This window comes from Zonotrichia leucophrys, chromosome 1 (assembly GCF_028769735.1).
Source record: "Zonotrichia leucophrys gambelii isolate GWCS_2022_RI chromosome 1, RI_Zleu_2.0, whole genome shotgun sequence".
NCBI lineage: Eukaryota > Metazoa > Chordata > Aves > Passeriformes > Passerellidae > Zonotrichia > Zonotrichia leucophrys.
In genome coordinates, this window is record NC_088169.1 from 64,327,412 (window position 1) to 64,342,081 (window position 14,670).

A 14,670-nucleotide genomic window follows, 5' to 3' on the forward strand; every position below is an offset into this window, starting at 1 on the left:
GGGAGGAGGAACTGCTGATACAACAGAACATGCATGGATTTTGAAACTAACAGAGAGAGTTTTAGTCTATGTGTATCTCGTGGCTTGAGGTGACTGGACATGTTGTCTCTTTGCATAGTAATTTAACTGTCTGTAAGGAAGGCTGTTCCCCCCCTCCCTGCCTTCTGTGTAAGAAGCAATCCTGTCTGACCTGCAAAAAAGTCAGGCCAGAGTTACAAACATGATTTCATTTTTCAGGTGGTGCTGAGCCTGCAAGGCCACAGGATCAAAAGGGACCCTTCTCTTATTTACTGACTTTACCCCATCTCAGCTCATCTTTTTCCCCAGCAGATGCTGTGAGCTGATTTTATGCTTTACCTAATAGCACAAGGATTTAGTAGCCCAGTGGGTTGTCTCTAGCTGTCTTCTACCTTGTATTACCATCTAAAACCCAGTGTCCTCTGCCAAGGTCAGCAATAGATTGGGTCTGCTTCAATCTGCTGCCGCTCTCTGCTTCCAATGGCCCTGGAAAAGGCCAAGTCATTACTTCAGACACCTTTCTTTGCACTGCCTATGCTAACTGGTAGCCTTCCACTGGAAGGCCACATCCGTAGGTGCAAATGCCCCGTCCCTGAAAGTGTTCTAGACCAGGTTGGATGGGACCCTGAGCAGCCTGATCCAGTGGAAAGTGTCCCTGCCCATGGCAGGGGGGTTGGAAGTAGGTGGTCTTTAGCTCTCTGGTAAGGGACTTCATCTTTATTCAGGATGGGTAAAGTTGGTCAGGTTTTTCCAGTGATCATGTAGAGTTGCCCACTTTTTAACTCACAATGACTTTGAAAATCCTTGCTTTGAAATTATTTTGTCTTGAATCCCTGATTCCTGTAAATATATAAATATTGACACTTTTATTGTAATTACCATGCCCAGTAGCATGTAGTAACTTACTACTTTTGAACCTGAAGATGTTATGTTTTGTATTAGCTGGTAATAAGATTTAAAAGTGAGAGGCTGCCAAGCAGAGAAGCATGTCTTTAGAGATGACTTTGTCTCACAACCTCAAATCTATTTCTTCCAAGATAATACTGGTATTTCCCCTATGATTGGCAGCAGTAAAAATCTGGAGGATGCAAGCTGAGACAGCATCTGGACAGGAACTGCAACCCTCTTAAAAAATGCCAGTAAAGTAAGGTAGTAATAAGGTGCCAGCAAAGAGGTTTTTATAATATTTGATGCTTTTGCCATGAACCAGAATCTGTCCCTTATAGCAAAGAGGAAGTTACCCTTGAGACTGTGACCAGGTAATTGAACTGAAGTTGCTACAGTTGTTGGTTTGGTCAGTCACCTGAGCAGTGGTGTCCTATCAGGACACAGTCCCACCAGACATCTTTTCAAGGCTGCACTGCAATATGTTGCACCATTTCACATATTTGAAGAATGTATTTTTTGTACCTGAGGAGAGATGGTCTTGTGTCTTCCCAACGCTGCTGCAATAGACAAGGCTTTCCTGTCCTGTTTCACAAGAGGAAAGTTTGATGCAAAGGGTCAAGGTTTTTCTTGGTATTTGATAGTCTCTGCCTATTGGTCTCCTTTATAATTTTCTTTCCACCTCTCTTGCCAGAAACATGTGGTTCTGGGATTGCCCTTGAGAACTGTGGCTGACAAATCCTTCGTTCCCTTCCCTAACAGTCTGGACTAGCTGTCTAACCCAAATTAGCAGATAAGCTGATTGGGTCTGGTGAGATGTGAAATGCAGAAGAAATTACTGAGTGGATAGCAGTGCATTGCAGAGAGAATCTAATTGTGATAAATGTATTTTTTCTCTTTCATCCATAGTTTGTAAGTTTCTAAATCCTGCCAGCATGAAGAAAAAAACACATACAACTGCTGCAAATAAACACTGCTAGGGTACATACAGGAAGAACATGCATAAAGAAAAGAATGATAATGCTCTTATATTTTAGCAGGTTTGTTTGTGTCTGGATTGCTGCATTTAGTACAGAAGATGACAGTTCAGACAGGATATTGTCTCATTAGAGGGATTGGAAAGCAGGTAAGGGGAACAGAACACAAGTACAGATTTTCCAAGAGACTGGAAAGATTGAATACCTTAAAGAGGAGCCATGTAAGAAATTATATGAGTATACACAGCAACTAACCAGTGGAAAAGGTGGAGACAACAGAACTTCTAGTCTCATAGGAGGAGAGCAAGATGATGTTTATTGAAATTTGCTGTTTCAAAATTGAAATTTACTATTTTAAACATGATAGAATAAAATTAATACAGTATGGACTACAATGCTGAAGAATAGAAAAGCTGCAACTAGGCCATATGAAATATGTAGCTGAATATAAAGAGGCCCTGCATGTTTGAGATTTTTTACATAATAAAACCTGAATTTTAGGTTGGAATAGTCAGTCTCATAATACAGGTTTGAAGATGGTTTCTGTTCAACTCTGTTGATTTTCATCTCCCCATGCAATCCCCATGGGAATGCAGAGATGACAAACTGACTGGCTTTTAAGCCCTTGAAATGCCAGATCACCTCTAAATTATAGAGTCAGAAGTTTGGGTTTTGCTGGACTTTGCTGGCACCTCACAGCACACTGCAGTATGCATGGTAAGAAGAAATCTGAGAGCCCTTGGTAAAGCACTTCAGGGCTACAGTTCCTTTGCAGCGATTGTACAAACCTTTCAGGGCAGGGTTTGGTTTGCATAGCTTTGCCCTGCTTTTTTGATCCCTTTTTGCTGTGCTAATTCTGTTGACCATGCTGGTTTCCTTCCCAGAGTACTGAGACTCCCCAGCCAACGTTGTCCTGCTGGGTCAGAGCAGCAGAGTGGCTTCTTATCTCCTCTGGAAGAGCAAAGCCTGTCGGAGCTGAGGACAGTGAAAATATCTCTGAGTCGGGCTGCCCGGAGGGCGGAGGGGAAAATGGCAATGAGCAGAAAAGCTGAGGGAATATTTTATCACCCATGAATCATTGTTCAAGTTCAGCTGGAGGAACTGGAAATGTGATTTCTCCGCAGAAAGTCCTCGATGCCTCAAGAAGAGCATTAGCAGAGGCACCTTGGTGTGGCACAGAGCACACAAATACATTCCAAGTAGATATGTTTGTTGTCTCTGAAAAAACAGTGCTGTAATTGTTCAGCAGTATTTAAAAACCAAAAGCCTCTCTCTTCTTATAGACAGTGTTTCAAAGAATGATGCAGATGACTTAGGTCCAGAAATTAAAATGCTGGAGAGGGCACCACCCTATACATGTGGAAATGTGGCTTCCTTCCTCTGCAGTAAAGACATAAGTTATTAGATGTTACACTGGATAGTTAACCAAACATTTATTCAAAAATAAGTTGAGGCCTAAGGGTATGACTTAATATCCATCTTCTCCTGTAAATTAACCTTTATGTGACTATAATTTATTACAAAGTGCCATACTGGTGGTATGTATATTAAAAATTAGTATGTTCAGCTTTCACTTCACAGATCCACTTTTTTATCAATTGAACAATGCATTCATTTTTGAGCAGAGTGAAACATGCAAGATTTAAAAATTATCAATAAGTGATAGCCAGTAGGATTTTTGGAGAAAAAGTGTTGTTTTGCTGGACAGATGTTCCAACCAGGCAGCTGGAAGGAGGACAGTGACCTGGTGGGTTCTAGTTCTTCACCTTTGCTACATGGGCAATTTAGAGGGGTGTAGCAGAGTTTCTTTCTTGCAAGTTCTGGATCCACTGGGTATTTTTAGCATGGTTCCACTGAGTCACTTACTGCATAGCAGGTCTGTATTTTAATCTAATGAGGATCTTTCTAATAACTTCCATTACTGAAACATTTGAATGTGGGAAGGAGGTGAAAGTAATTGGATTGCAATAATTAAATCATCCAATGCAATTACCTTCAAAAGGTTGTGTGTTTATGCTTCCTGAATGCAAACAGGAATTGATCAGTACAGGCAGCTCCAAAGCTGCATCTATTCTGGAAGGGAAATCATTTGGTGGAGTATGGGTGAAGGAGGTCTGTGGGTAAGAGAGAGATGAAGATCATTTTGTTACCCCAAAGATCTGTAAGGAAGATGGTCCACAATTTTTAATGAGGAGGTAAATCTGGAACTTTGCTTGAAAGAAGTCCCAATGTGATGTAACACTTGTTTAATTCTTTCTGAAGCTGTAGGTTCATGCTCACTGGGAACTCCAGCCCTGCATTTACCTGCATTTTCAGAAAAATTTAGCTTCCCTACAGCTGGGATGTGGTGTAGTCACTTCACTGCTTCTTATGACACATGATGAGAACTGATTTTGTGGAGCTGCTGAAGACCTGAGGCAGCTTGGCTCTCTGAACCTCGTTCTAGTAACCTCAATGTAATGGAGCATTTTTCTGTGGTTGTGTCTTTTGCTTCATTTTCTGGGTCTCTCCTTAACCAATGTTTCCGAAGTGGAAACTGGTCAGAATGCGGTTTTTGTCCCATGCCTGAAGAGCAGAGCTTGCACTGCTCCCAGGCATGTGTACTCAGCTAACTGGAAGAATCACTGAACTGCATTGCTTATTGTCCAGAAAACAGAAAAATGGGTAGAAACTGTTTCACAGCTGAGTAGTAAAGCTGTCATGTCACTATCTCTTTTTTTTTTTTAGGTCATAAAAATTAATTTCCCCTGATATTGTCTCCTATAAATCTTTGGTTTTTAGTAACTTCCCACAAAACACCCAAAAAGCCTTCTATGTAAACCAAAACTGTGTTAAATAAAATTGTGTCAATTTTCTGAGATCTAAGTACAACTGATGGGTATAACACCCTAAGAAACCCATGCAATCCTCTAGCTGCATATAACCTACCTAGACTTTGACATTTTCCCTGTTATGCAATGTGCATCTGCATTTAGTTACAGCAGCATGAATTAAATAGGGAAACATCTTATCAAGCATGGTTTGACTGCTTAGTATGCTTTGTGTGAAAAAAATCCTGCCTTTCAGTCCATCTGCCTGCTTGCTTGGCACTCTGCTTTGTGCAATGTTTTTTTTATATCACTGGGTGGGATTGGCAGTGCACTTGAATGTTCAAGTGCTCATGAGACTCCTTCCTTCCTCACAGCTGGTGGCTGAGCTGCTGCTCCAGCACACAGGTTTTGGTGTGCTCCCTGTGCTGTTCACCTCCAGGGCTGTGTGAAGTCCGTGCTTGGTTCACCCTCCTTGCTGTGATCCTGTTTCTCTGATGCTTCTGAGCTCTGTGTATGAAGGTTCCTGGATTGGTGACAATGGCAGCAGTGTTTTGGATACAGCAGCAGGATGTCAAAGGTGCTGGCTGTTGGGAGCTGGCCCAGCTTCCTCTTGAAGTCAGATCTTACTGCTTCTATGGCTTTGTTGCAGGGCTTGAGAGATACAGAGTATCTCTTATTATTCAAAATTATTCTCAGTTGTTCAAAATACAGATACAGAGTATCTTATAATTATTCAAAATATTTCCCTTTTATGGGAAACCCAATGATGAGTTGCAGACCAAGGTTACCAAGAGGATATTTTATCTTCTAGAAATGCCTTTATATAATCAGTGCTAAGAGAGAACTTACATAAAACAGTCCATCCTTCAGAACTCTTTAATCTTTTCCCCATACATTTTCCCCCTTTCCTGAACTTGTAGCTCTTGCACTTTATTTCAGAAACTCAACATGCCCTTTTGTAATATAAAAGACCCTAGACCAGATCTACAGTGATCACAGAATCATAGGGTATCCTGGCTTGGAAGGGACCCACAAGGGTCATCAAGTCCAACTCCTGGACCTGCAAGGACACTCCAAGAATCATGCAACATACCTGAGAGCTTTGTCCAAATGCTTTTTGAACTTCAGCAGGCTTGGTGCTGTGACCAGTTCCCTGGAGAACCTGTTACAGTGAAGAACTTTTTCCTAATATCCAACCTCAACTTCCCCTCACTCTGCTTCATGTCATTCCCTCAGGTTCTGTTGCTGGCCACCTGAGAGAAGAGATCAGTACCTGTCCTTCCACTTCCCCTTGGCAGGCAGCTGTAGACTGCTGTGGGGTCCCCCCTCAGTCTCCTTCAGGCTGAGCAGGCCAAGTGTCCTCAGCCACTCCTCATGTGGCTTCCCCTCCAGGACCCTTCACCATCCCTATAGCCTCTGCTGCATACTCCCTAAATAGCTTTATTTCCTTCTTATAGTGTGGCTGCATAGCTGGACATGGCCTCAGTCTCAGAAAAAAACCAGTCAGTTAATCTTTGGCTAGTTCAGCTGAAATCACATATTTGTTCATCAAAACTAGGGAAAACAAGGTGGCACCTGGAATGTGCCCCAGCATTTCAGGGTTTATGCAGAACCCTCCATCACAGTTGTGTGATAGTTGTGTGGGAATTAGTATGGGTGAGTCTCAGTGGGAGACAGTCATGCTCTTCCCTGGGCCTTTGGTGTTAGGTTTGGTGGGGGTGGTGTAGGAGTACTGGGGTTTTGTCTTGATTTTTTTTTGTTTGTTTTGATTTTCATTTAGGAGGACATAGGATAAGGACTGTTAGGAAAAAGTCCTCTTGTTGCCTGAGGCTTTGGCACTCTGCTATTACATTTCTATTTGTTTTCTCTGAAATGCAAGCTGTCCCAGAAACTACTTCTGGTTTTGATTTTTGCTTTCATATACTTTCTATCAAAATTTATTGGAGAGATGGAACTCCTCATCAGTGATTCCAGTACCCTGCAGTGGTTCCTGAGCTGCCACTAAGCATGAAAGATCCTTTATTCACAGTAGGGTTCCATGCCACTAAGCAGGGGAAGTCAGAATCTCTTCCCATCTCTGCAAAAAGTCTCTGGATGCGTTGAGAGATTTATAGTACTGTATAATTCAGTTTATGCAGTTGTTAGATAATTTTTCTTATCCTACTTCTAATGGCAGTGTGTCCCTGTTAAAGGTGATAAAGCCACCAGCGGTGTACCTGGACTTCAAAGGCTGCTATTGTCATGTTTGTTTAATGACATCAGGTAGAGCTTTTGCTGTCACAAATGCAGATATTTAGTTTCTACAGAAACATGTCTTTTGAATACTTCTGAGTTGCCTGTTATTGGATATTTAGGAATAGGTGGAGTTTTTTTTCAACACTAAAGAAGTGTTCAGTGTATTGATGGTAAGAACATGTACTAGTACTCTATTAGATATGCCTGAAACCTCACAGATTGCACTAATGCTTAAATAACATTATCATAATATCTTTTTGTTTCTTCTATCAATGAATAGTTGGAGGAGTGTTTTAAAGGACTTTCCACAATAGTTTAGTGTATTCCTTTTCCTTTTTCAAAGCTGTTCTGAAATGGTGTTAAATCAGTTCTGTAGTTAGAACAGTGGACAGTATTATTGCCCCTGAAAATGCCCATTGGGCATTTCTTTTTAACCATGTCATTTGCACTGTTGACATATCCCCCTTTCCCAAGGAACTGTAATGTGTAAAGAGTCCCAGAATAAGCCTGATGACTTTAGAAAGTGACAGATTAACGCTTCTGTACCTCTGTAATTTGTGTCCTCGCTACAAATAAGAATAAAACTATAAAATAATAAAATAAAAACTTCAAAATAATTTCACATTTCATTTGATGCTTAGTGGTTTTGGTCACTCAGCAAAACAAGAGATAAAATAATCCTGCAGTACATGGTCCAAGGTACAAACCGTAAGGACTACATTAAAATGCCATTTAAAACAATTGCCCAAGAATACCTATGAAATAATGTAGTAAATTGTATGTGTTGAGGGTTACCTCTGCTGTGGTGTCCTCTGGTGTATGTCTGGGGCATGAAGGTGATAATATTACAGAAGTGCATCTCATCAAAGGGAAACTTTTAAAAAGACAGAAATTAAAAAGGAAAAAAAAATGAACAGGAGAGGAAGGATCTGTTATGGGAAACAGATATATTAGGTTTCCTCACTCAAACTGTGACACTAGAACTGGTGGGTTTATGGATATTCTGGAGAAGTGGAGTGTTGTAGGGATCTTGTTTCTTGCGGTAATGGATCTCCCTAGCACAGATTTCCCAGTATTGCAACATGCAAACATCTTGGGCCCGTGTTTTGACACATCAGTATGTCTGTACTGTGTGCAACACCACTGTTTCATGCAAGGCACAAAGGAGGAAAGACAGGAGCCCTGCTGTGAGTCACTCACAGAAACTCAACACCAGCACTCCAAGCAATACTGAGTTTTCAGGCCAGAGCAGGGATAGAGCAGAGAATCTTGCATCCAACCTGGCAGCATTGTGCACATTTTCATGAGGCACACTGCAGCCTGGATGAACAAAGTTGCGTTTGTATGACCAGATTGTTTTTATCAGAAATGAGATACCAGTGGCTGAATAAGTTTCTGTAGATGGTGATGCACAGAGCTGCCACACCAAGGTGGACGTGCTGTTGTTGACATGGGCACCTCCACGAGTAGTAGGTGCCCAAGTGAGCTCATCTCCTACACAGCCTGGCAGTGTGCTTGAGATCTGCTGGTGCATCCACAGCCACCTGGACCTTAGCACATTCTCTTCATCATAACAGAGAGAAGCAATTTTTCTTTTAAAATTGGCAATTTTCACATCCCCTTAATATATGAAGACAGAGCCTGTCTTTTGTATGGCAGAATTATTTCTATATAGCCTCTCTCATTTAAAAATAAATCATCTCTGTTATGAAAAGACTAGAAGAATATCCATCGATTTGACAGCTTCTAAAAATCTTCCCAAGTCAATTTGCTGGCAACAAAATGAAGGGACAACTCATTTCCATGGTGATGCTGACTGAATCACTCTAGAGCAGCTGAAGAATGAATCCTGACCCAGGTGGGTGCATCTTTAAGTCCAGTAACCATGCAAACAGCAAGTACTCCACATGCTGGATATCCATAAAAAAAGCTTTTTTTCATTCATTCGTGGGCTTTTTTCTTTGCATTCTTTAGAAGCTCCGAAAGCTCTGGGTTTCACATCTAGTAGGTAGTATTCTGTAAAAAGGATATAGAAATGTGGAACTTCAGCTGAAAAAGGATGTGCTCTTCCAAGAACATTGGGCTTCTTCCAAACTGAGTAGTTGGTATGGTTCATTCTTTAGCCCAATTCTACTTTGGGAAAAAGTTACCTAGAAAAGGCTGCTGAAGTGAGGTTGGTTTTCCTTCTTTCAATAAAATGCTTTTTCTATTTCAGTGATCTTTAAGAGAAGAAAATTCTGAGTCATATATGCTGACATAAGGAATAACTTTCATGCTTTTACATGAACTTATAGATAGATATTGGAAATCCACGATAATGCTTAATATAGATTTTAAATGTTTGCTTAAAAGACATGCATAATAATCATCCTTAATTTTAAAATAAACTGTTAACAAGATCTTTTATTATCTTCAGATCATTTACTGGGAAGATACTTATTTCTCTGAAGAGTTGCATGAACTGACTTGCTGGTTATGTTTCTTTTCACACACCTTACAGTTAGATGGCATCTTTTAATAGTTTTTTTATTCTTAGAATGCTTTGTTTCTCATTTAGTTGTCATTTAGTCACATGATTTAGTCCTTGAATGGAAATATATTTGACTACACTAAGAAATGAGCATACTGTGTACCCATAGAAGAGGCCTATATTAGTAGAAGTAGCTTCACTCATAACACAACCTCCAGCAGTTTTTTTCTTTCTTTGTTTTAAATTTTACTAGAAAATATGTTTTGCTTCATTATCATCCATCTAAAAGTCTTAAAATTGATGTAAATGTCAAATTGATTAGAAATTTTGCAGTGGGTACAGTTTAATAAACAATGACAAAACCAACCCAAAGCATTCAAATTATTGCCATTTTTGCACATAAAATTCATTTTTATTTCCTCCAGCTTTTGAAAGATCTGTTCTTCTACACAGTCCTTTCCTAGCAAGCTGAATTATTTGTAAGATGTTGTACTGGATTTATTATTTGCAGAAGTGTCAGAGTGGAGAGGAAGGGCAATGTTGTTGAAGCCTGGGGATTTTGAAACAGATAGCACTTGAATACCTAGATTGGGATGTTCAAGAAAGGCAGGTCTCTCACAGGTGCATTTCCTCAGGGTAGTTTCATATTCAGTTATTTCAGCTCCCTGTGATTCATCCCATTATTTTTTTGTGCGCACTCATTCATTGCCGCAATGACCTCACTTGTAAGGACAAACACATTTGTAAGAGCTCATCCATTTGGGAAACTGAGTGGTTGATGTGCATCTAGAGCTTCTGGTCAACAGCCTTGGTCAGCTGTGGGGAGAAATGACAGAAGGATTTGTCTGTCCCTCTCACCATCAAAGATACATCAGCCTTATTATTGGCCAGTGAATTGTGCCTTATAAAATGTTTTGGCAGCTTTGCTTCAGAGCTGCTGCTGTGTTCAACACAAAAAGGCCATTAGACTTAGGACATAATTATAATGAATGTTACATGTTTTGTGTAATTTGTGAGAGCTTTCTAAACTTGGGACTTGTTAACCCAGTGAAGGTTAGTTTTTAGAGCGACATACCCTGTTGAGATATTTCTGCAATGGTTCAGCTTGTGTCGTGCCCAAATATACAAGGTCTCAGAATTATTTGCTGTAAAAGGAGTTTGAAGGCAGGGTAAGATGAGCAGAGACTTGATTTTGGACATAATCAGCACAGGAAGACAAAGTGGTACAGCCTTTAGTTTGATGTTTGAAGGACAGATTACTAGTTCTTGAATTGCTTTATTATGCATAGCATCTCAATTCAGATTATATTTGTGTATGTAATGCCTTAGATCAATTTATATTCCTTTATGACGTATTTCTTGTATTATGACATTGCTCTGAATTTGTACTGACTAAAGAGGGCTGCAATCTTCTTTTTGAATAAAATGAGGTAACAATAGAAATGATCATGCAGTCTTTTCCGTAAGCTGTATTTCCATGTTTCATGTACTGGAAGAGCCACTCTTGCTTGTTCTTTTTTCTTAATAGTATCAAGCGCAAGTTATAGAAACAATAGGTTTTTAGACCCCTTCTGCATTTGCTGTTGCATAGTAATTTTGACTGAATAGAAGTGGGTGCTGGGTCAAAATCTGTGCTAACATGGTGCTGTCTTGGATAACTGTGTTTTCTAGAGAAGGTTAATACATTCAATGTAAATCAGTAAAGCTTGAATACAGTATTATATGGAGAGTTTTCTGGTTAACATTAGATATAAGGATTAGAGGAACAGTAATTAGAGGAACAGGGGGCTGTAAGTGAGGTGACAGTGGGCTATGCAGAAACAAGTAAGAGGTTAATGCTGCTTTAACTGTTGACACTGTTACTGGACATGTTTTGATGAAATTAATTGATGAACTGAAGTTAAGAGAGAGCTTCAAGTATAAGGAGGCTTCAGAGACTGGACCAAAAGAAGCAAATGGTAATGAAGGCTGAAATAATAAATATTTAATGACCCAGATGGTGCATCAGTCCAGATCCTCTGCTGTAGAAACAAGCAACAATTGTCTCAAATCTCTGAAGGGCATGGATTGAGTAAAAGGCATCTGACAGTATAATATGATTATGAGAAAGCAAAAGTAATCCTGAGATACTTTGGGAAGATCTTCTAGAAGAGAGGAAACTGCTGATGTGTTTGTAGGGAGCACTGTGTGATTGATTCTAAGGGCCTCTATTCAAAGACACCAACTCCAAACTGATGAGGCAGAGGAGACCTGCAAGGCTGCTTGTCACATTTGTCATCCTCTTTAGAGAAGGATAAGTTTGGCTTCTTTGTGCTCAGTGGCTTCTTCTGATAGCACTCTGTGTGTATGGAGGAGAAGAAAGGTCCTGAAACTGAAGAGGTCGTTTTTGGCAAAAATGGACATAACCTTAGTAATAAGCAGCTGAAAATTTCAGAACTTCCTTCTTCTTTTTAGGGGTTTTCCTGAAGCAGAACAATGAAACAACAGGCAGCAGATGGGCCAAGGCCTACCCTGAGAGCAGGGGGAAGGTTTCTGCAGAGACTGGAAGTGCTGATACAGGAATGCTCTACTGGGCTACCTGTGCTGCCCCAAATTCTCACATGGAGCCTTGAATGAACAGTTGTGTTAAAGTCCTTGTAAAGCAAAGAACTAAAAGCCATAGCAGTTTCCAAATATTGTTGCGATATGTTTAGCCAAGTTGTTCAATACTGAATGGAACCAAGGAGTCAATGCTTATCACCTTACAGGGGTTAATCTGAGGCTGATGTATCAAGCTGGTGTAGGAGTTCACGAGTTTACTTTCCCTCTCAGCAAAATAATTTAATTTTGAAGAACATATTGTACATTCATCATGACCACTTTGTTTTCATTCAGTCATAATTATTTTTTAATTCTTCCTCACATGTAGTGCTTTTTCTTTTACAGAACAGTTCGTGTCTGGCTGAAGAGAGACAGTGGGCAGTACTGGCCCAGTATATACCATGCAATGCCATGTAAGTATGTTGAATATCTACTGTGGATTTGCAAAGTAGTTTTGATGAAGCTTCATGCTTATGACTGTTTGCATGCTTACATCTCTGTATCAAATGTTATTCTTTAACAATCCTCTTGGTACTGGTGAAGCTTTACAAAGTTACATGCTAATGCTTCTGAGAGGCATCAGAGATTACAGCAGTTAAAGGATACAGACATGTTAGCAAGGGATGAGCATTTAATGCAAACACAGGTTTTAAAATATGGGAACTCAAAATGTGGTCTTGCATTCTGTGCCTAATGGAGTCCATAAAGCTTTGTAAGTCTCCGGTATAAATCACTCTGCCCTTCCTACTGTGTGTGCTCAGTCCATTAGAGTGCAATGGTAAATGGTTTTATTTGGTAAGAACTTAATATTCCATGGCACCTAATGTGATAGAGAGGATACTAGACAGGGAAGGCAGCTCTTCCAATTTAGGAGCAGAATCATTTTACCTTTGCAATTGAACGTGGAAAACCAAATTTCCCTGATGGATCCCTCCATTATGTCTCCTCTCCCAAAGAGAGTGTTCATGCTTTGAGAAACTGCAGATCAATGTCCATTTTCCCAAGAGAGAGCTGAAGAAATGACAGCCCTTGCTATTTGCTGTTACCCCTGTGTTGAGTGCAGGAATATAATTTTGTAGGTCATCGGAGGCAGGCATATGCTAATGCTCTTCAGTCAGCTTCAATTAGATGTGCTGGGTTAGCCTGTCTTTGGAAAGCTTGTAAAGCTGACCTTAAATCCAGACTGGGGAGCACACATCAGGTCTCATGGAGGTATTCATACTGTCTGGAGAAAGGATTATTTTAAGCTAAGATAGGTAGATTTGTAAGAAGCATCTGTCTCCATGATAGCTAAAATATTTAATAGGTGTAAGTTTTAGTAGAAAAACATCAATTTGGGACTCTAGGGCAGCCATGGTATTTGCCTGATTTAAGAAAACAATTTGGTAGAGAGGAGGAGCCCCCTCATCCTCCTTTGTTGATGGACTAGCTCATAAGAACGTGTCCATCCTCACAGGTACTTTCTGCTCAAGATTTTGCCAAGAAGGTATTGGGAACTAGCTAATGGTGTGGCAGTCTCTGGAGCTCTGTCATGATCACTGGCAGTGGCCTGAGTTCCCTTGACTGGTCCTAAGAGGTTTGCTTTCCCCAGCCAAACTGTTACGAAATGGCCTTTCTAGCTATTTGGCATTGAGGCTTCTCTTTTGCCATGTGATATTGTTGTATACATTTGCATATTTGAATCTCATTAGATTGTTCTCTGGTCTTAGCAAAGCTGTGTTATTGCCAGTAATAATTGTTTCAGTGGAAATGATGGAGTAGATGCAGTTCCACTGAATGGGGACTATTTCAAAGCTTCTTCATGAATTTGAACACTTGACAGTGCTCCTTCACTTCATAGGCTGGTAAGCTTTTGAGGCATGAGATATTGAAATTATACTGTGTTATTCAACAATTTCAAGAATCATCAGGTATAATTAACAACTGAAGCAATTACAATCAGTCATGCCTCTAAGCTTGGAAATCATGGAAAGGGCTCTGAGTCAGAATCTGTACAAGTCTGCACTTGACTGGAAATGATGGTTTTGTCTGTTTCTGTGTTGATCACCTTTTTGATGGTGCTCTGCTTTAGGTTCATACTGGGTTTTGTTGTTTAAAGAAGAATGACTGCTGAGAGTTTCTTTGTGTAAATATGTAGGAGGCACAATGGTGCCTTTGTGCTGCTTAGCAAGCTGTGAGTGGTAGTCCTACCTCTAGGTACCCCATTAGCCTGAGTTGTGACTGACTGTGGTGATGTGTGACCCAATCTATTTTATGATTTGATATCAGGTAGCCTCAATAACTGAGTTTGCAGACTAGCTCCTCTGGGAAATGAGAAGGATGAGGAGTTGGGTTGAGTCAGTGATGTGCTTTGGTCAAGTTCTGCACCCAAACAGGGTCATCAATGCATTCTGAATGTCAAAATCATTAAACACCTAATGGTAAAAAAGGCCAAGATTATAGCTCTCTTCTGAGCTTAGAGGTGGGATTTCTCCTAATTTGGAAAGTTTTATGTTCTGCCCTGTGGGTGATTCTATGGTCAAAAAATTCTGGACAGCACAGTGGCCATATTTTTGATCATCATCTCCAGCCCATGAGAAAGAAAAAGAGTTCTAGCTGAAGCCTTGCTAATCCATTTCCTTTGCACCAGCGTTGTCTCAACAGCTGATTAAAAACAGAGCTCTGTAAACATGTAACCCTGGTTAGATGTGTCCTC

General features: G+C 40.3%; 1 protein-coding gene across 1 annotated transcript in view; it reads left to right on the forward strand.

Moving 5' to 3' along the window:
- The window catches only part of WDFY2 (WD repeat and FYVE domain containing 2), a 59,635-nt gene that overhangs the window by 18,071 nt on the left and 26,894 nt on the right, over nucleotides 1–14,670 (forward strand). Inside the window, exon 2 of the mRNA XM_064715214.1 lies at nucleotides 12,321–12,388. Within this exon, the coding sequence (XP_064571284.1) occupies nucleotides 12,321–12,388 (68 nt within the window). The remainder of the gene's footprint in view (nucleotides 1–12,320; nucleotides 12,389–14,670) is intronic.